Source organism: Sturnira hondurensis, unplaced genomic scaffold (assembly GCF_014824575.4).
Source record: "Sturnira hondurensis isolate 20B ecotype Veracruz unplaced genomic scaffold, ASM1482457v3 Scaffold0001221, whole genome shotgun sequence".
Taxonomy (NCBI): Eukaryota; Metazoa; Chordata; class Mammalia; order Chiroptera; family Phyllostomidae; genus Sturnira; species Sturnira hondurensis.
The window spans coordinates 1170099-1196047 of NW_028073852.1; the positions used below are offsets into that span (position 1 = coordinate 1170099).

The window sequence follows — 25949 nt, forward strand, 5'->3', positions numbered from 1 at the left end:
GCGGGGCGGGGCCGGAAGGTGACCGGCATCATGGCGGCCACGCCGCTGCTGAGGGACCGTCTGAACTTCCTGCACCGGGTGAGTGCGGGCGCCCAACCCTGCTGCGCGCCGCCTCCCCCGGCTCGCCCTGGGCCACTGCCGTCCGCCACCCGAGCCCTGCTCGCCTCGGCCGGGGTCACCGCGCTCTGGTCCTCCGGGACTCCGTGTCCCCCTCTGACCCCCATTGACCCTCCCAGCTTCTCCTTCGCTCCCTGCCGAGGCTGGGGGACCACACCCTGTGTCCGCGGCGGAGGCAGATCTGGACAACGCTGCTTTAGGTCCACCGGGGACAGTCAGGTCCCCGAACATAAACAGAGCAGGAAAAGAGCTGGGGGCGCTGATTTCTCTTTTCTCCCTCAGCTCAAAGCAGCTTTGCAGAAAAAGAACCGTGGTGAACCCTTTTCGGCGTGAACACAGCCGGGCACCAGTATGGGAAGCCGGGGAAACAGTCTGGGCCCTGGGGTCGCCCCGAGCTCCCTCCTGATCCGAGCACAGCACTGGGCTTCTAAGAGGAGAATGAGGGGAGAGTGGGGCTCCCCGAGACATGGTGAAGGGCTGGGCCTGCCAGCTGCCAGGCACCCACGTCAGGGTCCTCCCACCCTGCAGGGGCCGCCTCCCGGATCGTTACCTGTGGAGGAGCGGGCTCCAGAGTTGTGGGGGGTCCGTGTCCGGGTTGTGAGCCCTTTCCAGTAAATGCTCGGAGAGGGAGGCGGCCCGTGGCCAGGTGTGTTGGCCAGAGTGGACATCCGCTCTCCTGGTGCCCGGAGCTCCCTCGGGGCATTTTAGGGGGACGGGCCTACCCCACACTGCTAGAAGCCCCGCCAGTTCTCAGGGCAGAGGCTTCCGTGCCTGCCGAGGGTTCCAGGGTTCCAGGGCTCCAGGGCTCCCGCTCCCCCGAGGGTCTCGGAGGGCAGGCGGTGTCCGTGGTGTGTGTGACAATTGGTATGTGTTGTGATGCTACACAGCTACCATTCAATCTGCAGGCTGTGGTCTGCCTTGTTTTGAGTGTCCCTGAGGCCTTGTGTCCTGTCTTCTGCTGAGGCTCACTCAGAAATGAAGGTTCTGGTTTTCATTCTCAGGGTAACAAGCCAGCGGGTAACGTGAGTGTGTCTGTGTTGTGCTCACGAACAAGCACAGACACGCACAGCTGTTCTCCAGGGGGCTTGTGGCTGTGGGGTCTGTTCCCACAAGTTGGCTGGGGGGGGAGGTTAGACCTAGGGATTATGTCACGTTGCCAGCCGGTGCTCCAGAAAGGTGGGACCTTCCTGGCCCCCTGGATGGGAAATGGGCTCACGCTCGGCTTCTTTGTTTTGACCAGCTGACAAGCAGGGGTAGTACAGGTGCCTTGATGTCATCTTGTCTGTCTGTTGCACAGAGCCCTGGGGGGCTGAGTCCCATTCTGACCGAAGCAGGGTGGCTCCTGCCGGCTCCCTGTAGCTGGTGGGGCCGTTGCTGTCCTCCCCAGTGACCCTGACCAGGCGGTGCACCGACAGTGAGATGCATGGAGACCAGAGCCTCCAGGGGCCCCAAGAGCGAGGGCTCTGACAGCCCCTTGGGGATAGCCGGCCCCTTTGGTGGCGGGCTCACCCCTGGGCACAGTGGCCACTCATGGGCGGGGCTCTCGCTGCCTTTCAGCTTCCGGTTCTCCTGAAGGGGACATCCGATGATGACGTGCCATGCCCAGGCTACCTGTTCGAGGAGATCGCCAGTATCCTTCCTGTGTCCCCACAGAGGGCCCCCGAGCCTTGATTCTGGGGATCCGTGGCTCTTTACCAGAGTACCCAGGTGTGGGCGGGTCTGAAGGCCACACGGCTGATGACATGGGGCCCAGGATGCCCTGGAAGCCGAAAGTCCTAAAACCATGGCCTGGGCTGGAACAGTGCCCTGAGGGGTCAGCGATGGGAGGCCAGGGCCAGCTGCTCCTTCCCTAACCCGAGTGCCTCCCAGAAATCTCCCACGAGTCCCCGGGCAGCAGCCAATGCCTGCTTGAGTACCTCCTGAGCCGTCTGCACAGCGGCTCTGGGCGCGTGAAGCTCAAGGTGAGGCTGGGAGCCACCCCCATGGACCCGGACCCCCACCCCCACCCCCACCCGGGGTCTGTTCAGGGCCTGAGTTCACGCCCATGGGTAGTGAGGTGGGAGTGGAGGGAGGCAGCTGGGGTGCCCTCTGGGCCTGGCCCTGCCCCACGTGCTTGTGCCCCCAGGTGCTCAAGATCATGCTCCATCTGTGTCGTCATGGCTCCTCCTCCTTCCTGCTCATCCTGAAGCGCAGCCCCGCCTTCATCCAGGAGGCCTCAGGTGCGGCCCCAAAGGGGGTGGTCCTGGGGGGCGCAGCCAGAGCAGGTGTCAGCCAGAGTCCCCTAGTCCAGGCTCGGCCCCTACCTCCTGGACCACCCTTACCTGTGCTCCGCATCGGGCTCCCCGTTGCCAGCATCTGCCTCCTCCGCCCGTGGGGCCCTCTCCGCCGGCGTCCCCGCTCTGAGTCCTCCAGGGTCTCCCACAGTCGGCCGTGCTCCCTGTGCTGCTGCGGCTGGGTCTCTCTGAACCCTGCTGGGCCTGTGCAGGCCAACCTTCCTGCCTGTCTGTCCCAGGGCCCGGCCCGCACACAGTAGGTGCTCGGTGGGCGCATAGCCCTCCCCTGCCAGGGGCTCTCTCTCCGCCAGGGTAGCTCCTGGGGCCTGAGACAGGGAGCACAGTACGCCTTTGCTCTGGGAAGGGCTGTGGTGGGGGGGGCCCTTGGCCAAGAGCCCCTCTCACCCAGGCCCCACTGAGAGGGCAGCTCAGGGGTTGCTCTTGCCCCCCCCACTTGTCAGAGGCCCACAGTCGACTACGGTGGGTCTCTGCTACCCCCAGGCCCCTCTAGCTGCCCCCTGTGGCCCACGTGAGGTGCACGTGGCTGTAAGGGCGATGGTGCCCAGAGGGGTGTGTGTGGGTCTGTCACGCCATCAGGGAGTGATGCTGGGGTGGGCAGGGCACACCGAGCGCCTGACCCTGCTCACAAGCAGGAGACGCAGAGTGTCTGGCGTCTGGTGGCCAGCCCCCTGCCCATCTCATCTTGGGCCCTGTGGGGGGATGGGAGCCATACCCGGACGGCAGGGAGGGGCTCACGGTCCACTCGCTGGCTCAGCTTCTGGTGGCAGCCTCAGCAGGACACGGGGCTGCCGTCTGCAGATGGAGGGCCGCCCTGGTGGAGCTGGTACCGGAGGGTGGGGAGTGAGGAGGAGACTGGGCGCCCCGCGCTCCCACTCAGGCTGAGCCTGGGGGGTGCAGCCGGGTGAGGCCTCTGCAGGGCCCTGGACAGCAGCTGGCCTGTCCAGCTGGGGCGGGGCCCCAGGGGCCTTCCAGCCCAAGACAGTGACTCTGTGGTTTGGAGTTTTATCCTCAAATTCCTGGGAGCTGCTGGGGGGTTTTGAATTGGATAAAACTTTGTTTCTGTCACTTCTGGATGGAGTAGGTGGAAGGGGCAGTTAGGCGGCAGTGGGGTGGGGAGTTCCCATGGTGACGTTCTGGAGGTCTGGCTGCTGCAGGCATGGGTGGGGGGCCGAGGGGCTGCAGCGTGGGGTGGTGGGTGCTGGGGGAGGGGTCTCGGATTCCCTGCGCTTTGTCCAAGGGGCAGAGATGCTCTGGGACATGAGGCCCCCAGGCTTGGGGGGTGGTGGTAGGGATGTGGACCAGGAAGGGACGTTGCACAGGGGATTCAAGGTGGTGCCTGTGTTTCTGAAAGTGCACCCCAGTGGGGGTGGAGGGGGACACGACTGCAAAGTGACCCTGCCCCACCTTCCCTAACCTGCCCTGCAGTGTTCACGGGGCCCCCAGACCCGCTCCACGGGAACAGCTTATACCAGAAAGTACGGGCGGCTGCCCAGGTGAGCCTGGGCCCCAGGGCAGCCCCGGGCCCCCAGCCTGCTGTGGGGCCAGAACCTGTGTGTGGCCCCCAGGGCTGAGGGCGGGGAGGGGCTCATCTGGGCCTGTGGCTGTGCTGAGCACCCCCCTCCCATCTAGGACTTGGGGAGCGCCCTCTTCTCCGACACCCCAGCACCCCCTCCTCCCTCCCAGCCTCCCAGGGCCCTGCCTCCCACAGGTACGCAGCCTAATCCTGCCCAAGGTGGGGGGCAGGGGGCTTACTCCCCCCGGGCGGCAGGGTGACCCTCTCCCCCCACAGGCATGGGCGCCCAGTCCAGGCCCCTGAGCGCCCTCCAGGGCTTCGGCTACAGCAAGGACCAGGGCCACACGGGTGAGTGCTGCGAGGGCTCTGGGCGGGGTGGGGGCCGGCTGTGACAGAGGTGTCTGAGGGTGGGCAGGGTCGATGGGGACCCTTGGACACAGCCTGCCGGGCTGCTGGGAGCACACAGGGGGCCCGCTGCCAGAGCCCCGACTGCTGGAGCAGGTCTGCCCCAAGGGTGGCGCCATTCCCCCGCCCCGGGTGCTCCCAGAGGAGCCCAGTCCAGCTGCGAGCTGCCCTCGAGCGCCCACATAGGGCGAGTCATCAGGAGGTCCCTGGATCTGAGGTGCACAGGGCTGGGCGGGGCGCTCCATCGGGCCTGCACGTGCACTGAAGGGGGGTTGGTGGGAAGCTCTGCAAGGCCCCGGTTCCCGCCACGTGGCCTCTGCTTTGTTACTACAGCTGGTTCCCCGAGCAGGGGGCAGCTGTGGCTCCCACGTCCTGGGGGAATGTACGGGGACCAAACCGGGGCTGGGCCATCTCCCCGTCCCTCTGGCGCAGGCTCTGCGGGAGAAGCCTTCCTCTCCACCATCCAGAAAGCCGCAGAGGTGGTGGCCAACGCCGTGTGCCCTGGTCCTGAGAGCCCTGGCACCCAGGGGCCCCTGCCACAGGGCGATGCCTACCAGCCTGCCGTGCCGCCCGCAGCCAGCCACAGCCAGCTCACGCCTGGGAACGCGCTCCTGGGGGCCCGAGGTATCGGGGAGGCTCCTTTCTTAGGGGTCTGTCTGGCTTTCCCTCCCAGGGGCTCCTTCCTGACCTTGGCTGGGGCCCGTGGAGCACGTGACAAGGCCTTCCACCAGTAAGGACCCAGGTTACAGCTCTGGGCAGGGGAGAGGGGAGGGAGAGGGCAGCCAGCCCTCCGTGCCACGTGCAGCCCGGTGCTGCCCCTTCGCCCGGCTCTGTGTCCAGACTTGATGCCAGCTGCTCCATGTGAACAGCCCCGGGGTGGGGAGGCGGGAGCTCCTGTGGTCCCCAGTCCTCGGAGGCGGGGCCGGCAGCCCCACCCTGACCTCCGGCAGGAGGCCGTGCCCGCTCTGCCCTGGCTCATCCCGTTTCTGGGGCCAGAGCTCAGGCCACTGCCCTCTCTACATCTCGGGACCCAGCCCCCCGCCCTGGTTCTTCCTGGATCCCCCAGTCCAGGGGTCCCCGGTAGATGGGCGTGAGGCCAGTCTGAGGCCCCTGGGTCTCACTGGCAGTCACTGTGTCTTCCAGCTGTGAGACACCGGCCTGGACAGGCCGGCGGAGGCTGGGACGAGCAGGGCGGTGGCCCCGGCTCTCAGAGCTCCTCCCAGGAGAGCGGCCGGAGCAAGGCCTCGGACTCGGGCAGTCGGTCGGGCAGCGACAGCCCCTCGGGAGCCAGCCGGGCACCTAGTGACCTGGCCGAGAGGTGAGTGAGCACTTCTCCTGGACCCCTGCCAGCAGGGGCTCAGTCTGGAGGGGCCCTCCGTCCACCCTGACCTGCTGTACCCCTGACAGGGTCGAGGCCGTGACCCTGAGTGACTGCCAGCAGGAGCTGAGGCTGGTCCAGATGGTGACACAGGGGCCACGCGCTTTCCTGAGCCAAGAGGAGGCACAGCGCTTTGTCAAAGAGTGAGCCCTGAGCGACACCCTGCCCCCACCACTGCCCTCTGCCCCTGGCCCATGGAGGGAAAGGCCCCCGCTGCCCGCCCTGCCCAGGTGCCCCCTTCCCGCAGGTGCGGGCTACTCAACTGCGAGGCTGTGCTGGAGCTGCTGACCCGCTGCCTGGCCGGGACCAGCGAGCGTGTGCAGATGGTGAGGGCGCCCTGAGCACGGGAGGCCGCAGGGACATCCTGCCCGGGGCTGCCCTGGGAGACGGGTGGGAAAGGGTGAGCCCAGGGGACACCGGGGGGCTCCGGCCTTCTGGGGCGGAGCCTGCTGACCCCTCCCCCGTTGGCCCACAGAGAGCCCTGAGCGCCATCGCCTCGCTGGGGCGCACGGACCTGCTGCCCCAGGAGCACATCCTGCTCCTCGCGAGGCCCAGCCTGCAGGAGCTCAGCACGGGCTGCCCAGGGCCCGTGACCAACAAGGCTGCCAAGGTGGGCAGCATCCGGGGCCAGAGGAGTGGGGCAAGGGCACCTCATCCCTCCAGTCTCTTCCAGACAGGCTCCTCTCCTCGCCTCTGTCCTTCCTTAATGCCCAGGATGGCTATGCCCTCGGGGCCCTCCAGGCTGGCTGGCCTCTTCCTGTGCTGGGCCCGCCCTACTGCCCAGCAGCTGTGCCCTGCAGACCACTTCCCCTCCCACAGGATTCAGCTCCCATGCAGCTTCTTGCAGGAAGTCCTCCTTGACTGCTTGGATGGTCTCTTCTGCTCTTTCCCGCCCTGAGTCACACACAGTTCCCAGGGCTGTGCGTGGCTCCCAGACCCGCAGCTCCTTGAGGGCAGAAGCTGTTCCACCCGCCCAAGGCCCCTCTTTGCTTGTGCCCTGTGTGGCAGCCACCGGGACGCTCTCCCCACAGCCGGGCCCCAGGCCTCCATTGCCTGTTGGCATCCCTCAACTTCTGCTCCTTTCCTGCGTGGTCACCGCAAGTGCAGACCCTTAGTTGCTAGTCTCTAAGTTACTCTTCCTCGGGGCGGCAGTGTGGCCGTGCACAGGAGCAGGGGTCGCCGCGGGCCTCACAGGGGTCTTCTTGGAGGGCAAGGCTGCGGGCACACTGGTTCCTCTGGGGCCGCCTCTCCTGCGGGGGCTCCTTGTGCAGCAGGGATGCCGGGCGGGGAGACTGTTCACTAGCAGCGGGGGGGGCGGGGCACGGCGTCTCTCAGCACACACGGTGTGGCCTGGCGTCCAAGCAGCTCGGGGCCCTTTCCTGGGCTGCAGCTTTGAGGGAGAGCAGGGCCCTGGGGAGGGTGTGCCCTCTGCACCTCACCAGGCCCCCTCTGCTCCCGCCGTCCAGATCCTGAGGCATTTCGAAGTTTCCTGCCGACAGCACTGCCCGGTGCGGAGGCCCATGTTCGAGCCTGGCCCCGAAGCTGCCCATGTGGGCCTGTCAGACCTGCTGGCTGATGCTGTACCTTTTGAGGGGGGCCAGACATTTCTCCAGCCTCTGGCTTCAACCCTGTTGTGCCCTAAGGGCCCTACGGCCCCTCCACCCCTGGACGAGTGCCCCCTCCCAGCTCTTGGGGACACCGTGGAGGTCCAGACTGGACTGGCAAGTTCCGAACAGCATGAGCCCAGATCTGAGCAGGGCTCAGCACACCCAGTCGCTCCACTCGGAGAACCGGGGCTTGGCGCAGGCCCCAGCGGCTGCCTGTGGGGCCCTGTGGCCAGCGACAGCCACAGCTCCTTGTTTGCTGGCATGGAGCTGGTGGCCTGCCCCCGCCTGGTAGAGGCAGGGACCGCTGAGGAGGAGCCCCCTCACCCACCTTGGACATTGTCGCAGAAGGCAGCAGCTGAAGGGTGTGCCGGCTCAGAGCCGTCAGCGTTTGCATTCTTAAACTCATGACCTCGTGGGCCTGGGCCGCACGTGGGGCGTCCCTGTGACTCCTGGGACCCCATGATTCCACTGTGTTCCTCTGCTCAGCCCCGGGTGTCTGTGGTTGGCCTCTTCCCCCCTCTTTGCAAGGCCTGGGTGCAGGGAGCTGCCCAGCCTGGGGAGATCAGCGTGGATGCGCCATCCTGGAACGAAGGCAGGAACCCACGGGCTGGCCAGAGCCACAATAGTCCCTCGGAGGCGTGGTGGCCAGGGTGCAGCTCACAGGGAGGACAAGATGCACACAGCTCGGCCAGTTCCAGGTGGGACTGGGAGCTCAGCTCTGGCTCAGAGGTGGCCGTGCACCCTGGGCTGCTGGCTTCCTGCCTCACAGCCTTCTGGTCTCACGACATGAGCATACAGCCTGTGCGGTCCCATCTGCAAACACTGTCAGGCCCCTTAGAGGGGCAGAGGGCACCCCATGGCCTCCCTAGGGGGACAGGGCAGGAGGGGAGGCTGATGATTGGGCTTGGAGGCTGGCCCATGCTGAGCCACCCCGAGTCCATAGGGCACGGGCTGTGGGTGTGTGGGTGGATGGGAACCCAGCGAGGAAGGCCCTAGGGCTACCTCGGTCCCCTATTCCCCCAGGGGCTGGCAGTTTGGCTTTGGCAGTGGGCAGGCAGGCAGCAAGCCTTCAGGGTCCCTGGAGGAAACCCCAGCCTGCCTTGCCCTGGGGAACATGGAAACCAGGGGGTTTGGGGGGATTTGGAGCCACGACCTGGATCTTTGGTTTGAGCTCAGAACCTCTCTCTGCAGAGTGGCCCACACACGTCGGATCTGGACAGGTAGGGAGGGGCTGGCCCAGGGCCGTTTTCTCGGGGGACCCGGGGCAGTGTGTGGGGACTGTGTGCAGCAGGCTGTGCAGGGTGGGCGGCCTCAAAGCCAAGCCCCTCCCGCTGCCTGAATAAAACCTGTTGTTCCCCCGAGCCGTGCCTGGTTCGTGTTTTCATGTCACAGTGTGAGAGGCACACTCACAGGACATCTTTCCTCAAGCTGGGGACAGGCACCATTTTGCCCTTTAACTTGTCAGAGCCCTCCCCAGTAGAACTCTGGTTTTATGAATTTCTTAATCGAAGTGTTTTTAACAAATTCAATTTCTGGAGTAGATACGGGCTATTTGGATTATGCGTTTTGTGAATTTCAGTAACTTGTGTGTTTTAAGACATCAGTTTATTATAAAAATTGTCCTTTTTAAAAAAGATTTTATTTGTGTATTTGTGGAGAAAGGAAGGGAAGGAGAATGTGAGGGAGAGAAACATCAGTTGGTCCCCTCTCACACCACCAGGGGGGGACCTGGCCCGCAACCCAGCCTGTGCCCAGACCGGCAGTCAAACCTGCGGCCTTTTGGTTTGCGGGATGACGCCCAACCCACTGAGCTACACCAGTCAGGGCTCAGATGGTCCTTTCAGTTTCTGTAGGATCTGTAGTTTCTGATACTAACAGTTTTTTTCCCCATTTCTTGGTTAGTCTGATTAGAAGTTCCTTCACATCATTCGTCTTTTCGAAGAACTAACTTCTGGTTTTACTTTTCGACAGCTTCCCTGTTTTCCGCGTCCCTGATCTCCGCTCTCGCCTTCCGCCCGGTATTCACTTCTCTCCTGGTTCTTTAGGGCAGGAGCTCCCGTGGCTGTGTGAGGTGTTTCTTCTTTTCTGACCGACGCGTTTTAAAGTTCCATCCTTTCCCCCAGGCTGCTGTGGCTGCCTCCCATGAACTCTGATTTAGTTTTAGTCAGCTCAGAAGACTTCACAGTTTTCCTAGTGACTTCCTTGTTGTTCAGGGTTATTTAACGGGTAGCTTTTTCCTGTGATTAACTACTTTAATTGGTATAGTGGGATGACATTTTGTGCGACTTAAACTTCATTGTTAAAAATGTCAAACTTCTGTTAGAGTTTGACGGCCTAGACTATATAGTCTGTCTTGAGGAATGTTCCGTGGGTACGTGGTCTCAAAGAGAACTACAGATTGCTGTACTTGAACAAGAATTAAATTAAAAAATTATTTTTTAAAAAAGAGAACTACAGGTTAATACCCAGACTAACACAGATGAAAAAGCCCTGAACCAAAATATTAGCGGAACGAATCCAGCAATGTGTAGAAAGGGTATGAAAGGGCACCTACACACGGCACGTGGGATGCATCCTGGGCATGGAAGGCTGGTTTAACATCTGAAAATCAGTGAAATTCACCATCCTAACACATTAATGAAGGGAAACGCGCAGAAAAAGCAAGAGACAAAATTCCAGATTTACTTAGGAAAAAACTCTCAGCACACTACAAGTACAGACATTTCCGGAGTCGTGTGGGAGCTCAGGGACGGCGCGGTTGCCAGGGGTGCCTGGTGACGGGGGCTGGAACCGCGCAGCCTCTCCACCCCCACGCCCCGCCCCTCTTGCTCTCGCCCCCTCTCGGGCTCCGCCCACATGGTCTAGGCCCCGCCCCCTCCATCCGCGTCCAGTCCGCAGGCCGGCGCCGCGGTAGCTCTCCGTCTGCGCGGCTCCTCCCACCCTTGAACTTCCCGAAAGACAGATGAGCGGCCCAATGAGCTCCCGCGGCGGCCAGAGCGGCCAGCTGAAGGGCCAATCCAGAAGCGGCACGGGCAGAAAAGGCGGACCTCCGTGACGGACAAGGGAGGACGTGCCAGGCGGGTTGCTGTTGGTTGCTAGCTGCCGCCGCACGCCGGACCGCTCGGCGCGTCGTCGTCGTCACCTGGGCCTCGGAGCCGGCGCCCGGTCTGTGGGCGCGAGGTGATCACCCGAAGCCTGGGCACCGCGCGCCGCTGCTTGGCGGACCCGCTTACCCCTAGTCTCTGGCCGCGCAGGGCCCGCGACCCCAGCCCGGCTCGCGCAGGTGAGGGGCACGTGCAGGTGAAGAGGCCCCGGCGTAGGGGAGGAGCGGCTTTTGCCCGCGCCCGGCTTCTCGCTCGGCCTCCCCGGGAGGGCGAGGCGGGTTCCGGTGCGCGGCCGCAAGTCCATCCCCGTGAGCCAAACCCCGGGGAGGTGTGGAGCGGCCCTAGGGCAGCCTGTTCCGGGGGGCCCTCGAGAGAAGGACCTTCGTATGCAGGGCGGTCTGGCCCGGGCGTTTCCAGGGAGGGCCCGTGTTTACTGCCCGTAGCCCCGCGCACGCTGCTGCGTGGCTGGGACGGGGCCGCGGCGTCCGGGAGAGGGGGTGATAAGTTTTACCCCCACAGCGGGACACGCTGCACAAGGCTCGGGGAATGGCAGGGACAGTCGGTACCCGACTCTGGGCCACGGGCCGTTCACCGACCGTGGTGAGGACGGGCGTGCGCGCGCTGGCCCTCCAGGGTGCCGGTGGCCCGGAGGTCTGCGCCCTCTCCTCTGTGGTGGTTCCTCGTGCGGCGCGGCTCGTCCTTTCCGTTGCGGAGCGCTTGCCGCGGGCCAGGCGCTGGGCCATTTGGTCCAGTCCTCGCTCTTGCTAAGGGGGTCAGACAGTGCACAGACCAAGCGGTGGGGCCCGGTGGCCAGGTTGGCAGGTGAAAAGAAAAGCAGGATGAGGGAACGAAGAGTGATGGGGACCGGGGGCTGTCTGGGTGAAGGTGGCCCCGGGGATGGGGCTCCAGGCAGAGGGGACAGCAGGTGCAAGGCTCGCCCTGGACGCAGACTGGCCGAGGCCCCTGTCCCCATGCAGAAAGAAGGCTGGCTAGGCTGAAGCTGAGGGAGGGGGCAGAGGGTGGTGTTGAGGAGGCCACTGAGAGAGCAGGGTCGGACCTGAGGGCATCTGGGCTCCATGCGCTGTGCCTGGGGCCCAGTGGGCGTCTTTTCAGCGGTGCAGTTTGGTGCTCTGAGACCCCTTCAGGTCAGCTCTGGCCACACTGGGGAGACGCAGCTGCAGTTGTCCGGGGTTGCTGACGGGGACTTGGGCTGGATTTGTGGCAAGAGAGGGTGGACGGGGACAGAGCAGCGTCTGGGAGGCAGGGGGCAGGTGTGGAGGTGAGCAGGAAGGTGTCAGGGTGTAGCTGGCCAGTTACAGAAAATGCCCACTGGGCAGGGGCGGCTGGGCCGGGGAGTCAGGAGTCTGTTTCAGCCTCTTGGGCCTGAGGTGCCGGGGCAGGGGCTGCAATCTGAGTCGGGAGTTAGGGGACAGAGGGGTGGATGGGGCCATCAGCCCCTGTATGAAGGCAGGAGGCCAGAGGCCATCTGCCAGGTGAGAGGGTGGACAGAATAGGAGAGGCCAGCAAGGCAGACCCTGCCGTGCGGTGTGCTGGGAGGGTGGCAGGGGACCTGGAGTCCAGAGCGGCTGCCAGATGCCAGAAGCTCATGGTGTGCGGTGGATTCTGAGGAAATACAGGGGGTCCCGTGGCCAGGTGAGTTTGGGGGCCTGGGTTGGGTAGTGGTAACCAGTGCAGATCCTGGTTAGAACATCACACCGTGTGCCCACCTCCTGCCACCTCGTTTGACCGTGGTGACAGTCCCAGAAAGTGGCACTTTCCCAATGTCCACTTTGCAAACGGGAGATGGAGGCTCAATGGGTGGCGAGTCTCTGGGTGTAGATGGAGAGTCGGCCCACGCTCAGAACCGCCTTCCTGCGGCCTGGCCACTGCCAGGCGGGACCCCTCCCAGGAGAGGCCGTCTAGTCCCAGGAGCTCTGCTCTGACGGCAGCCCTGTTCTTGGGGGGAGACCGCAGGCTTCTCAGAGTGCTTGGCAGCAGGCAGGCCAGGCTCCCCGAGGCCTGGCGGGGGTGGTGGGCGTGGGACCCCAGCCTGCGGAGGGCCTCACCACACCTCCTCTTGCCTGCTCAGGGCCCACTTGTCCACCATGAAAGGCTCCCGGGCCCACAGCAGCACCCCTGGCCCCCCTGAAGGCATCCTGGAAGGCTTGGATCTCAGTCTGACGGGGCTCCCCCCGCCCATGTCCCGGCGCCCCAATAGCGCCTCCGCTGCCAAGCCCATCATCCGCTCCATCTCTGTGGCTGCGGGCAGTGAGCCGAGGAGGAAGGCCCCGGTGAGTGCTCAGGCCAGCAGTGTGCATGGGTCTCCAGGTCTCCAGGTCTCCCACTTCCTGGGGAGTTGCCATTAGGGTAGCCCCTGACTGCAGGGTACCCTCCACACCTCAGCAGGCACCTGGTCCCCCAGGGCCATCTGGGGGACAGGGAGAACCAGGGAGCTAACTCACAGAAGTCAAGGCCAGAGTCCACTGGCCTGAGACAGAACCTAGACGCTGCTAGCCAAGCTCTCTCTCCCTCCCACTCCACCAGCACTGGGGTCTGTTCGAATTCTCCAGAAACGGGGTTGACCCATGGGGAAGGGGGAGGGCTCCTGGTGCCTAGGAGGAGCCTGACGGGCCGGCTCATGGGTCAGGGGGAGACCATGGAGACACACAGATTTTGCTGCGGCCCTGGCGTCATGCATCCGCTCTTGGACCTGCTGCCAGCCAGGGGGGAGGGGCCCCCACTTCTTTCCAAGAAAGGGGGGCTGATGGAGGCCTCACCTGGGCCCTTCCCCCCACAGCCACCTCCTCTCTCCAAATCTGTCCTGTGAGGCCCAGCGCTAACGGGACTGGTGGGCGTCCAGAACCTTTCCCGTGCACTAGCGGTCTCCTCCTTCCCACAGGAGGCCGCAGGGCCTGGGGGACCCAGGGCCATCAACAACCTTCGCAGGTCTAACAGCACCACACAGGTCCACCAGCCGCAAGCCAGGCAGGCGTGGGCTGACCCCTTCAGGTGACCCCACCTGCTCCTGTCCTGTCTGCATCAGCCCTTCTCCTGCCCTCACCAGTGTGGGCACTGGCTGGACAGTGGGGCCGGAGGGCGCCTCCACCTGGGGCCAGTGCTGGGCGGGGCAGGCAGGGCAAGTCTGGGTCTGTGTGTGCATGTGGAGCTCCACCCTGTGGGCCCCCCGCCCCCCACCTCCCCCTCCGTCCTTGCTGTGCTGTTCCTGGGGCATTGGGGTGGTCATGAGGTGGGCCCCCCCTTCCAGGGACGGTCAGTCAGTCAGTCAGTCAGTCGGTAGCTTAGGACCAACAAACGTTATTTTGAGCTCTAGGCTTGGGGACAGAATGCTGGCTGGTGGCACTGGCTCTCCCACCCTGTCATAAGCTGTCCCCGTCCGCATTCCTGAAATCTGCCTTGGCCCAGGCGAGTGACTGCCTGTCCCTGCCTACTGTCCTCTCACAGGCCGGCAGAGCCCCTGGACTCCGTGGCACTCATTGAGGGCAGCTCCAGCGGAAGAAAGAGGCTGGCCAGTCTGAGCAAATCTCCCGGCGAGAAGGGGGCCACGGGGGGCTTCCTGGTGAGAACCGCGCAAGTCTGGTCCCGCTGTCCCTTCGGGAGGGACACCTGTCCTCCTTTGTTTTGCTGCCCCTGCAGGACAGGTCTGTGGGGGTTGGGGGGTTGTGCCAGCTATGACCACAACGTCACAACTGGGGAGAAGCAGGAACTTCCCTCCCCCTGGCCATCCCATCGCCCCTTTGTGGGTGAGGCCGTGGGGGCAGGCAGGGGCTTGGGTCAGCAAGTGTGTGGCAGGTCACTGGCTTAGGCAGCGCCTGTGTCCATGGGCAGGGTGAGCAGCCCACGGCCTCCACCTTGCCGCCTGAGGCCCGGAGTCCCAGCACCCTGGACATGCCAGTGGGCCCGCGGAGAAGAGAGCGCGCCGCTCCCCTCGCACCCCGCTTCACCGCCAACAACAGGTGCTCCGGTCGGGGTGCTGGGCGTGGCCCACCCGTGGGGGCAGACGCTGTGTCTCGAGTGCGTGAATGAGTCGAGCGAGTGAGTGACGACGGGCTTTCACCCCAGGGCCCTGAGAAGGGGCTGCCCAGGAGCGTCCCGCGCTGGCCTGGGGGAGCCCGACAGGCCTGCTGCGGGGGGGCTTCAGTCCTGCGGAGGTTGGGCCAAGACGGAGCCCGTGTGGGCGGCCTTGTGGGACTCACTGGGGGCTCTCTGTCGAGGCTTAGCCTGCATGACTCAGGAGGGGGCCATGCGTCACCTTGGGCTGCGTCTGTCACTTCTCCACCCTGTCTCCTGTGACACCATAGGACAGCATGGCGGAGCGGGGTCAGCAGGGGTCGGCAGCTGGGTCTCAGCCACAGGGCTGGGGGTTGGTGGGGGGGGGCCTGGGGAAGCCCCAGGAGAAAGCCCCTGGGTTCTGGACGGACACCCCGGCACTTGGAGAGTGTGCCCCAGCCCACGGTCACCCTCGTGCTGGCAGAGGCGGGGGTGGGAGCAGGCAGGGCAGGGCCGGGTCTCTGGGGCTGTGTGTCCACGCGGTCTGGGTTCCGATTCTGCATTTCCTTCGCTGTGGTGCCAGGGGCGGGGCACCCCCTCCTGGGCCTGGATCCTTGTCCTTCGGAGGGTGGCGGTGCTGTGGCTCCTGAGCCTACAGGACTGCAGGCGCCCCGGACACACCCTTGGTCCTCCCTCCCTCCCTCGAAATGACCTCTTTCACTCTGTGCTGGGCTGCCTGGGTGCCGGGCGCTTGTTCTGGAACTGACTGCATGACCCTAAAGTTTGCTCCCTGCACCCCGTCAGAAACCCCTGGCATGCTGCTGTGGGCGGGGAGGGCCTCAGGGTCGGGTTCAGCGGCTCCTTCCTGCTCTACCTGCAGCTGTCTGGCCCAGCACTGACCTGGCCCGCGGGGTCTGTTCTCCGTCAGTGACCGGTGACTGTCCTCTTGCCCTAGGCTCGTGCAGTGTCAGGGGCTACTGCTTTCATGGCCCAGCTGGGCAGAGCAGCCTGGTGCTGCTCTCCCGGGTCTCAGGAGGGTCCCACTGTTGGACACGGGGGCTGTGCAAGGCCGCCAAGCATGACTCGGGAACCTGTCCCCTGCCTCCCAGGGCCTGAGGCCACCCCATCTTTCCGGCAGGAGCAACAAGGCAGCCGTGGGCAACTGCGTCACCACCATGGTGCACAACTGCTATGCCCCTGTGGACACTGCGCCCCCCAAGAGCTCCAACCACGCAACCCCCTCCCTCAAGTAAGGACCTGCTCTGGCCTGGGTGCGTGTGCAAGTTCCAGCCCAGGCCTAGGACCCCCACACTGCCACTGCCACCTTTTTAAGTGAGCTGCGGGTGCCACCAGGCGCACATGTGGGGGACAGACCAAGTGGGAATGGGGTACAGTCCCTCGCTGGCTCCTCGTCTCCTGCAGTGCCTCCTTCCAGGCCCGAGGCGGCCACTGTGCCTGTGGGCAGTGTCCCCAGGGCGTGAGTGGGCCAGGTTGGGTGCCATGAGCCTTTCTGTCTGCCCCCCCCCCCTCCCCNCCCCCCCCCCCCCCCCCCCCCCCAGCAATCTTGTCAAGGCGGCCACCGACGAGGGCGGGAGCGGCGGCTCCTCGAAGCCCCAGAAGAACTTGACCGGCAGCAAGCCTGTGCCCCAGAACAACATGGAGGCCCCCGAGAGCCTGCTCACACGGAGGGAAGTGACGGAGGAGGAGGCGGAGAGGTGACCGCAGGTGGGGGACGGGCAGGAAGCGTGAGGCTCTGGTGATGGAAGTTCTCGCTTAAGAGTTGTTCACAAAAGGGAGGCCAGAAAGCCCACACGCTGTCTGAGTCTGTTCACCAGAAACGTCTAGAAAAGGCAGGTCCTGGGACAGGGCAGAGCCGTGGTGCCCAGGCCGGCCGCAGGAGGCGGGACTCGGCTGGCGGGTGCGTTGTGGCGGCCGTCTCCCCAGCCCTGCCCTGCACACCCTGAGTCCCTGCTGAAGGGACAGATTGTCTCTGCGCCACGCACCCAGCGCAGACAGACGTGGGGTGTGGGTCACACTTCAGTGGAAGTTACATATTCAGCACAAAGAAGACATGGAACTAAAAACAAAAGCCGTCTGGGCTGCCCCAGGGGCGCACGGTGTGCTGGGACCTTCCTTGGAGGCCCCGGGCCTGTGACATCACGCTGAGAACCTGCGCCTGGCTGGGCAGTCACCACTGCAGTCGGTCCCTTCAGAGCGTGGGGCCCGGGCCCCGACGGTGGGGGGAGGAGCTGTGCAACCGCCCTTGCCCACCCCGGGGGCGGGCCCTTCAGACGTGGCCCAGGGCAGGCGACCTCTCATCTCCTGGAGCCGAGGTCATGGCTTCCCGTCCACCCGGCTGTGCTGAGTGCGACTTAACACCAGACAGCGCGCACCGATTCAGCCATGCAGCGTGGTAGGTTCTGACACGCACGCGACCATGTCGGCAGAGGCAGCGCAGCGAGACTCGGCGTGTTTGTTGTCCCCCCGCCCCCACGCCCCTCATGGCCTCATGCAGCGCCTCCCGGGCCTGACCAAAGCCACCCTGACCTATCCCGATGGCTTCGTCTTTTCTGGAATGCTCTGTGGCTGGAGCACACAGTGTGTGCCCCAAGAGCCCTGGCACTTTCTGTCTAAGCGCAGTGCCCACCGTCCGCACCTGCAGGCCTGGGGCAGTTTCCAGTTGCGAGCGATCCTGGGTGGTCTGTGGACGGGGACTGGGCCACCTGCGTGGATGGGTGCTGAGTCCACTCTCCCGACAGGTTTATTCACCAGGTGAACCAGGCCGCCATCACCGTCCAGCGTTGGTACCGGCGCCAGGCGCAGCGGCGCAGAGCCCGAGCTGCCGGCCGGGAGCCCCTGCTGGCATCTGAGCAAGAGGTGGGTGCGGGTGCGTGCGCCGCACCCCGGGGGGCGGGCCGGAACCCAGGGCTCCCAGCTGTGCCCAGCAGGGTTTCCGGGACCAGAGGTTTGAAGCTAGAATGGACTGCAGTCCATCCCCTGTCGGGGGCCTGCCCTCCTCCCTGCCCCAAGCCTCTCGCTCGGGCAGTAGGGCTTGGGTGTCCGGAAGCAGCGGCTGGTCCGCCCTGGATGAGAGGTCCCGGTGGGGTTCTGGTTTGGGGTCCCCGGCAGTGCCGTCTCTTTACCTGAAGGAGCTGATAGGAGGGGGCTTGCTCTGTGGGGCAGAGAGGTGACAGGCTGGGGGGTCATGGGGGTGCTGTGGAAGCCCATGTCCGGATCCACGACCCCACCTCCCCAGGGGCGGTGGCAGCGGCTGGAGGAGGGGAACCGGCCGGATCGGCACCCACAGGACGAGGCGGCCAGGCGGAGGGCCCGGGAGGAGAAGGCGCGCCAGGCCAGGCAGGCGGTCATTCAGGTGCCAGGGGCGCCGGCCTTGTGGGAGCCCAGTGCCCCGTGTGCCCGAGGGAGTGTCCCCGGGGGCCCCCCTGGGCACTGGGGCTCAGGCAGCTCGCTGAGGCAGATGAGGGGCCCCAGTGTCCTCTGGGTGCAGCTGCTCAGAGGGCACCCCCACAGGAGCTGCAGCAGAAGCGAGCTCAGAGGTCAGGCGAGGCCAAGCCTGGGCTGCCGAAGGGGACCTGGGAGATGGGGGAGCCCCAGGTGGCCCCAGAGTGCCCCCCGCGGCCCAGAGACCGTGCTCAACAGCCCCCTCGGACCCCCAAGGCCGACAACACTGGTGAGCCGGGAGAGCGGGAGGCACTCGGAGCAGGGATCAGGCCCCCCCAGTGCCCCTGCTGCTCCGGGCCTGGCCTCTTTTGAGGGCTTCTCCAGACAGGTGATGCCCGGGGGGCCGTTCTGTCCTGCAGGGACTAGCTTCTGTACCGCGGGCCCAGAGGACCCCTGCCAGCCTGCCCCCAACTCCTCCCCAGAGCCCTGGCAGTTCCCAGAGGACAAGCCACAGGTTCGGTCACAGCCCTTCCTGCCCTGTCCCTCCCCCCCCCCATGGCTGTGGGTCCCTCAGAGCAGGAAAGGCTGCCCAGACGGGACCTGCCACTCCACCGCAGGGACAGACGGGGTCCTGTTGGGTCATCACAGATGCCCTGGGGGGGCGCTGTGCCCACCTCTCCAGAGAAAGTTGGAAGTCCAGAGGTTAGGTGACGTCAAGGACACCAGGACAGGGAGGCCCAGCCCTGACACATTCCCCTCTGTCTGGGCATGCCCCGTCCGTGGGGCTATGTGGGTGTCCGGCCTCGCCCCCATGGTCATCAGGTGGTATCAGTCTCTTGTGGCCTTGCCAGCTTCTCCCCCATCTGCCCACCTGTCTGCTGCAGGACACCAACTCCCAGGACAGGGCTGGTAAAGCCCTAGAGCCCGTGGGCCCATCCAGGGGCAGGACCAAGTGCGGGTCGGCCCTGGATGGGCTGCTGGACACCCTGAAGCTGCTGGAGGCAGAGCCGGAGCCGCTGTCCCGCCCCAGGGCCTGTTACAAGGACAGATACGCCTGGACTGATGGGGTGACTGCAGGGCCCTCCCTTCACCCAGCCCCAGGCCCTGGTGTCGGCCCCACGGGGCCCAGGGAACAGGGCTCCTTCCTGTTTTCCTAGGGACCCTAACGAGGACCGGCTGGGGCCTTGCTGATCCCCGGGCACCCAGTGGCTCGCTGAGGTGGAGGACCCTCAGAGTGACCCGGGCTGGGGTGGCACCATCTCCGCAGTTCGGGCCCCTGCCCGGGCCCCGAGGACCTACTGCCTGATGCCCACCCCCATGCCATGTCCCCCACCCCTGCAGGAGGACAGCGCCAGCTCCCTGACAGCGGATAACTTGGAGAAGTTTGGGAGGCTCAGCGCACATGCTGGGCCCTCCGAGGACGGGGTGCTGCTCTCGGAGGCCAAGCTGCAGAGCATCGTGAGCTTTCTGGACGAGATGGAGAAGCTGGGGCCAGACGGGCCAGCCGCAGCCCCCCAGGTGTGTGGGGGGCACCCAGGGAGGGGTGGGTTGGCCAGCCTTCCCGGGAGACCAGGCCTGCCTGACCCGGCCCTCATCCTCAGGGGCTCGTGCTGGAGGAGGGGCCGGGGCATCTGGAGTCCGCATCTGTGGTGACCGCATCCGTGATGCGGCTGAGGCTGGAGGTGGAGGAGAAGAAGCAGGCCGTGGCGCTGCTGCAGCGGGCACTGGTACCGCCGCTCCCCGGGGGTCCTGCGTGGGGCTGCCACCACCCGTCCCAGGCCTCCCACGGGAGTGTGCTCCGCCAGCACCGCCCCCTGAGCGGTCCTTGTCCTCNTGGAGGAGGGGCCGGGGCGTCTGGAGTCCGCATCTGTGGTGAGCGCATCCGTGATGCGGCTGAGGCTGGAGGTGGAGGAGAAGAAGCAGGCCGTGGCGCTGCTGCAGCGGGCACTGGTACCGCCGCTCCCCGGGGGTCCTGCGTGGGGCTGCCACCACCCGTCCCAGGCCTCCCACGGGAGTGTGCTCCGCCAGCACCGCCCCCTGAGCGGTCCTTGTCCTCTGGGCCCCCTCCCCGCGCCCTTAGGCGCAGCAGCGGGACCTCACCGTCCGGAGGGTCGAGGAGACGGAGAAGGAGCTGGGCCGGCGGCTGCGGCGGCAGAGGGAGCACTACGAGGCCGCCATCCAGCGGCACCTGAGCTTCATTGACCAGGTGACGGGGCCCAAGGAACAGGGCCCCTGGGCTCGGGAAGGTGGCGGGGCAGCCGCAGGGCAGCTCGGGGTCTCCGGGAGCCTCCCGGACCCATGGCCATCCTGGCTGGGCGTTTCCTCCCTTCTCTGAGACGGGCAGTGTCTTCCCGTGGGGTCGAGGAGTCTGCCACATGCAGGCTGGGCCAAGGCTCTCCAGTCCCATTCGGTGGTCCCCCCACAGCCTGGGTCCCTCAGCCAGTGGGTAGGAGGTGTCCTGTGCTTTCTGGGGCGGCGGGCCCTGGGCGGCTGCCCGTCTGCTCAGCTGCCCGTCTGCTCAGCTGCCCCTCTGTCAGGCCGTGTTCTGGACGGAATGCTTGGCGTGGGGTCTGTGAGGAGAGGAGGGAGCCCAGAGGCCACCGAGGGTCTGTGCGGAGGGCTTCCCCGGGAGGCCATGGCAGGCCCTTCTCCACAGGCTAGGTGATGAGTGACCCCCTTCCCAGGGCAAACCTGACATGGCCACAGTGCAAAGGGCGTGTAGCCAAGGGCTGTCCCCAGCCATCCTCATCCGGGATCTGCTGGCACCAGCCAGACCCTGGAGGTGGGGACAGGATGGCCGGGAGCCGCTGCNAGGCTACTGGGGTCCTCTGCTCGGCAATCGTACGTGGGTCCAAACTGAGGGTCTGTGCGGAGGGCTTCCCCGGGAGGCCATGGCAGGCCCTTCTCCACAGGCTAGGTGATGAGTGACCCCCTTCCCAGGGCAAACCTGACATGGCCACAGTGCAAAGGGCGTGTAGCCAAGGGCTGTCCCCAGCCATCCTCATCCGGGATCTGCTGGCACCAGCCAGACCCTGGAGGTGGGGACAGGATGGCCGGGAGCCGCTGCAGCCTTGGCCACATGCAGGCAGCCCTCCCAGCCCCAGGTGGGAGGGGACCGAGGGGCTGAGTCTGGGTTCTGGACCCTAGGCAAGGGGGGGTTCGGGGTCAGGTATCACGCGGGGTGCACCCTCGCCTCAGCGGGGCCGCTCACCTCGCACCGTGATCACAGCTGATCGAAGACAAGAAAAATCTGGGGGACAAGTGTGAGGCTGTGGTGGCCGAGCTGAAGCAGGGGGACCAGCTGCGCAAGGACAGGGAGGCCCAGATGCGGGAGCAGCACGAGCTGGTGAGCCCTCTCCTCCCCCAACGCCTGGCTGAGCAGAGCCTCCCCCCTTCCCTGGCCTCAGAGAGTCGTCCATCCTGGGGCTTGTGACAGGGCTGCCCGAGGGCACCGGAGAGCCCCCGTGCAGAAACCCCGCAGGTGGCGGGCGGGCTTCCCGCCTTCTACTGCGCCTCTGCCCCGTGCTTGCCCGCAGGAGATGCAGAAGCTCCGAGAGCTGATGAGTGCCGCTGAGAAGGTGCGCCGGGCAAAGTGGGTGAGCGAGAAGACCCGGAGGATCAAGGAGATCACCGTCAGAGGTGGGCGGCCTCGAGGACCGGCCTTGGCCCGGGGCGGCCGTGTGGGCTCAGAGCGAGGACAGTGGTCTCAGCCACACGGCTGGCAAGGGAGGCGATGCCGGCCCCGGTGGTGCAGCTCCTCCGGCTTCCTGGGGAGCCAGCCGGGAGGGGGTCCCAGGTTTCCTGCCACCTGTTGTGTGGCTCCTGCCCTGGAACACGCTCTCCCCAGGGGCTGCCTCCTCCCAGGAGTCTGGCTACTGTCAGGGGGACACCCCGCAGTCCAGGGGGACAGCAGGGAGGGGAAGCAGCTGGAGCCCCGAGGGGACCCCTGGCTGGATTGCAGCCCTGGTGTCACAATGAGGGAGAATTGGGCGTCCTCCATAGCACTGGTGGGGCAGAGGTCAGGGGTCGCTGCAGCGCCGTGTCCTCACCCAGGCCTGGAGCCCGAGATCCAGAAGCTGATTGCTAAGCACAAGCAGGAGGTGAAGAAGCTGCGGAGCCTGCACGCGGCCGAGCTACTGCAGGCAGACGAGCGGGCCGCCCAGCACTACGGGCGCCAGGCAGAGGCGCTGCGGGAGCAGCTGGCCCAGCAGGAGCGTGAGCGCGCCCAGCGGCGGTAGGTGTCCCGCGGCCTCCCTGGGACAGAGCCAGATCCCGAGCCGAGCTGGGATGTGCTCCGAGCCCAGGGTGGCACCGGGGCCCCTGAAGAGGGCTCCGGACCAGGATGGGTGGGTGCCGAGCCGGGCGGCCTCGTGGCCCCGCCTGTTCCCAGCAGCCCCGCCCTCTGCAGCTTCGAGCAGCAGCTGGAGCAGGAGCAGCGGGACCTGCAGCAGCTGCGCAGGCGGCTCTACAGTGAGGTGGCCGAGGAGAAGGAGCGGCTGGGCCAGCAGGCCGCCAGGTACGGGGAGGGGCTGCCTGCCGGCTGCCGCAGCCCCCACCCCCACCCCTCGCACTGACCCCTGGGTGCCCGCAGGCAGCGGGCCGACCTGGAGGAGCTGCGGCAGCAGCTGGACGAGAATAGCTCCGCCCGGGGTCGGGCCCTGAGGGCCGAGTTCGAGAAGGGCCGGGAGGAGCTGGAGCACAGGCACCAGGTATGCCTCCCGGCCCCGTCCCTGTGGGCCCACTGGGCACCCTCTGCTGGAGGTGCGGGGGAGGCGTCTGGGGCACCACCAGACCGGCCCCTGGGGCAGCTGACAGGAGCACTGGTGAGCCCAGCTTCATGGGGGGGGCGGGGGGCTCCCTGCAGACCCTCACTCTGCTCAGCCACAAAGCCTGGGGGCAGCGACCGGGCAGGCCACCCTCACCACGTCACTGCCCCCAGATGGAGTTACAGGCCCTGAAGGACCAGCTGGAGGTGGACCGGCAGATGTGGCAGGCCAGCTGCGCCCGGAAGGAGGTGGGGGGCCTCGGGGCGAGGACGGCCCCTTCCCTCTGCTCTGGGGGTCTCCCTGTGGGTGTGGCTCTTGGTTTGGCTGCTCGGGCTGGGGGTTCATTCTGAGCTCTGCCCAGGGCTGCCTCAGCCTTTCCCCGGGGGCACCAGGGGGGCTGCAGCAGGTCCCGGGGACCACAGAGGAGAGCACCCCCACCCTCTGTCCCCCGGACACCTGCTCCCAAGGCCGCGACACCCAGTCAGCTGACAGACATGCTGCTGGCCCTTTGGGGACGGACTCGGTCATGGGGGAGCAGCCGCAGGCCCTGCTCCTCCCTGTGGACGGAGGGCTGGCGAGTCAGGCTGGCTGGGTGAGCGTGCATGTCCAACTTGCCGGGAGTTTCTGGAGGCCCAGTGCACCACACCCTCCTCTGAGAGGCTGCCTGCTGAGGCTGCCACAGGGGCGGGGGCTCCCGGAACTCTCAGCACCAGGCTGGGGGCCCACACTGGGGCCCCAGCGATGGGACGTGGTCCCCTCTGGAGCACCGATGGGGCCTGGGGCCAGCTGAGGCCCCTCCGTCCCCACAGATCGTCCCGGGTCCAACCCTGGGCCGTGTCCACCACTTAGCCATGTCCCTGGCACTGCGGGTGCCTCCCTCCAGGAAACCTGGTTGCGGGAGCGGGAGCGGGAGCTGAAGGAGGAGATCCGGAAGGACCGGGACAAGGACATTGAGCTGGTCGTCCGCCGGCTGGAGGCTGATATGACACTGGCCAGGGAGGAGAGTGAGAGGTCTGCCGAGAGCCGGTGAGTCCTTGCCCCACTGGAGCTGGGCCTGTGCGCCGGCCCGTGGGCCCGGAGCTGCGGGACTGCCCCTGACCCCGAGCCTGCCCCTTGCCAGTGTCCAGCGGGTTCGAGACCAGTACGAGGCAGAGCTGGCAGAGCTGGGGCAGGCGCAGCGGCAGCTGCAGGGCCAGTGCGCAGAGCTGAGGGGGCGGCTGGCGGAGGCCGAGGGCGAGGCTGCGCGCCTGCAGGGCCTGGTGCGGCAGAAGGACAAGGCCCTGGCCGCAGCGACGGCGGTGAGCCAGCGGGAGCGGGTGGCTGGCCCGGCCCTGGCCCTGGCCCTCTGCCCACCGCAGGCTCACGTCTTCCATGCCGGCCCAGGTGAATGAGCAGCTCACTGGCGAGCGGAGCAGCCTGGCCCAGGTGCTTCGCCAGGAGTTCGCCGACCAGCTGGCGGCCTCCGAGGAGGAGAACCGGCAGGTCCGGGCTGAGCTGGCGCAGCTGAGGCGGGAGAAGCAGGCGGAGCTGGAGGACGTGCACGGGAGGTGGGTGCTGGGCGCGCGCCCTCAGGAGCTTCTTGGCCTGTGGGCCGTGCGGCTGCTAAAGGGAGGGTTCTGGCCGACGGGCAAGCCGCCAGCCCTCCATTCCCCCCGGGGGACGCAGAGCGCAGAGCCAGCCCTCAGCAGTGGCTGCCTGGGCTCCACGGGTGAGGCCCTGATGGGGTCCCCCCTGCAGCCCTGGGTTCCAGGGCTTGGGAAGAAGCCAGCTGTCTGAGCGCCAGCCATCCCAGGGGCCAGGCCAGGCAAGCACCCTGAGTGGGTGTCCAGAGGGACAGTCAGTCCCCACCAGCCCCTAGGGTCCCTGGTCTGGGTGAGGTGGGTGCCATGCAGACAAGGGGGGACCCCCCGTGCCCACAGGGCCTCAGTCCTCCCTGGGCGCCTGGCTGCCCATCACAGCCGCTTGGGGAGATGGTGTGTGGCGGGGCCTCTTGCCCTTCCCGGGGCTCCTCTCGCCAGCCCCCACAGGCAGCCCCCACAGGCAGCCTCAGTCTGCCGCCCGGGATGGGCGGCACAGCTGACCCTCTGGTGTCGGGGTGGAGGCGCCCCCACCAGCCATCCTGCTGCGCCTGGGCTGCAGGCCTCCAGACCCCTCTCCCCCGTGTCCCGCAGGGTGAAGGCGGCCCTGGCCAGGAAGGAGGAGGCCGTGAGCAGCCTTCGGAGACAGCACGAGGTGGGTCCCGTGGGGGTGGCAGTGCAGGGTGGGGCGGCCCTGCCTGACGGAGGCGGGTGTGTTGCAGGCTGCAGTGAGGCGAGCTGACCACCTGGAGGAGCTGCTGGAGCAGCGCAGGCGGCCCCTGCGGAGCACCAAGTGACCCCGCCACCCTCGCCTTCCCTCTCCCCTCCACTGGGGCCCTGCCCTGCTTTGGAAGTAAAGCGATGTTTCTTCACACCCAGTGTCCCCTGCCTGCCTGTCTCCTGGGGTCCAGGAGGGGCGGGACGCCACCCGAGGGCCCCCTCTGCAGAGTGGCTGGGCAGGGGTGTCCAGCACGGGTGGCTCAGCTCTGCTGTCAGCCAGCCCCCCGCCCCCCACCTGGCCCGGCCACCCCCAGCTTGAATCCTCTGCTCCAGCCTGACCCTGGCCAAGCCCCCTGGCACCTGTGCCCCCTCACCCCCCTCCACCCCTGGGAAGGAGTTCCCAGCCTCCTCCCACCCCTGCGGGGTAGCCTAGCCCACCTCCTGCCATGATCCCGGGGGGCCCTGAGGTGTGGCAAGTGGTGGGGGTGGTGGGGGAAGCTCTTCTCCCCAGGCCTCCTGCTCCCCACCCCGAGCCCTGCTCAGCTGTCTGTGGGCACCGCTGCCTGGCTGAGGGTTCCGGTCCAGGCCCTGGGAGTCGGAGCTGGCCAGGAAGTTGCTCCTGCTCACACGTTGGGGACACGCACTGCTCATGGGGTTGCCACGGGGCCGCCCCCCAGATTCTGACAGCCGTGGTGGGTTTGGGCTCTTGCTGCTGCGAGTCACTCCCAGTCCCTACTGCCACCAGGATGTGGCCTGTCCCCCACCCAGTGGGTCTGGGCCTCTTCCCTCTTTCCCAGCAGAGGTCAGACAGGCGGGAAGGCTGGGCTGGCAGGGCTCTGGGAGGACTGGGGCTCAGAGAGAGGTCTGGGTGGGGGCTACTCGTGTCCAGGTGGCGCTTGGACTGCCCCTTGGGGCCTGAATGGGGCGGGCGTGGGTGGGGCGGAGGCCTGGGCAGGCGAGTGGGGGGGGCATCTCCACAGGAAGAGCCTGGGGAGAAGGGGAGGCGGGGGGAGGCGAGCAGCCTCAGGCAGGGAACTGGCTCAGAGTTCACTGCCCAA

General features: G+C 66.4%; 2 protein-coding genes and 1 long non-coding RNA gene across 3 annotated transcripts; 2 read left to right on the forward strand and 1 right to left on the reverse strand.

Moving 5' to 3' along the window:
- On the forward strand, positions 1-8262 carry TEPSIN (TEPSIN adaptor related protein complex 4 accessory protein). The gene is made up of 13 exons (XM_037068526.1): positions 1-78; positions 1675-1747; positions 1987-2078; positions 2243-2336; positions 3837-3904; positions 4041-4119; positions 4201-4272; positions 4762-4953; positions 5473-5647; positions 5737-5850; positions 5955-6033; positions 6183-6317; positions 7174-8262. Exons 1-13 carry the CDS (start codon positions 31-33, stop codon positions 7720-7722), a joined length of 1770 nt encoding a protein of 589 aa, XP_036924421.1. The 5' UTR covers positions 1-30; the 3' UTR covers positions 7723-8262.
- Positions 6749-21051, reverse strand: LOC119003096 (uncharacterized). Its single transcript, XR_005069872.1, has 3 exons — positions 20648-21051; positions 10540-10542; positions 6749-6760 (listed from the first exon to the last, which is right to left on the reverse strand). It is a non-coding gene; the product is annotated as an uncharacterized LOC119003096 (long non-coding RNA).
- Positions 10328-25043, forward strand: CEP131 (centrosomal protein 131). Its single transcript, XM_037068413.1, has 25 exons — positions 10328-12709; positions 13318-13427; positions 13881-13995; positions 14265-14392; positions 15565-15675; positions 15986-16141; positions 17186-17303; positions 17683-17799; positions 17958-18117; positions 18248-18342; positions 18713-18895; positions 19170-19346; positions 19430-19555; positions 19909-20034; positions 21058-21174; positions 21365-21467; positions 21882-22062; positions 22237-22344; positions 22420-22537; positions 22768-22842; positions 23478-23620; positions 23715-23892; positions 23978-24141; positions 24766-24826; positions 24894-25043. The coding sequence occupies exons 1-25, from the start codon at positions 12524-12526 to the stop codon at positions 24966-24968; spliced, it is 3231 nt and encodes a 1076-aa protein (XP_036924308.1). The 5' UTR covers positions 10328-12523; the 3' UTR covers positions 24969-25043.
- Positions 25044-25949: the final 906 nt, after the last annotated feature.

Bases quoted from the DNA above. Each gene is read 5' to 3' on its own strand.
- TEPSIN (XM_037068526.1), top strand. From the start codon at position 31: ATGGCGGCCACGCCGCTGCTGAGGGACCGTCTGAACTTCCTGCACCGG. The intron at 1,748-1,986 runs GTATCCTTCCTG...AGTGCCTCCCAG, and splicing joins CCTGTTCGAGGAGATCGCCA to AAATCTCCCACGAGTCCCCG. The intron at 3,905-4,040 runs GTGAGCCTGGGC...CCTCCCATCTAG, and splicing joins AAGTACGGGCGGCTGCCCAG to GACTTGGGGAGCGCCCTCTT.
- CEP131 (XM_037068413.1), top strand. From the start codon at position 12,524: ATGAAAGGCTCCCGGGCCCACAGCAGCACCCCTGGCCCCCCTGAAGGC. The intron at 23,893-23,977 runs GTGAGCCAGCGG...ATGCCGGCCCAG, and splicing joins CCCTGGCCGCAGCGACGGCG to GTGAATGAGCAGCTCACTGG. The intron at 24,142-24,765 runs GTGGGTGCTGGG...CGTGTCCCGCAG, and splicing joins CTGGAGGACGTGCACGGGAG to GGTGAAGGCGGCCCTGGCCA.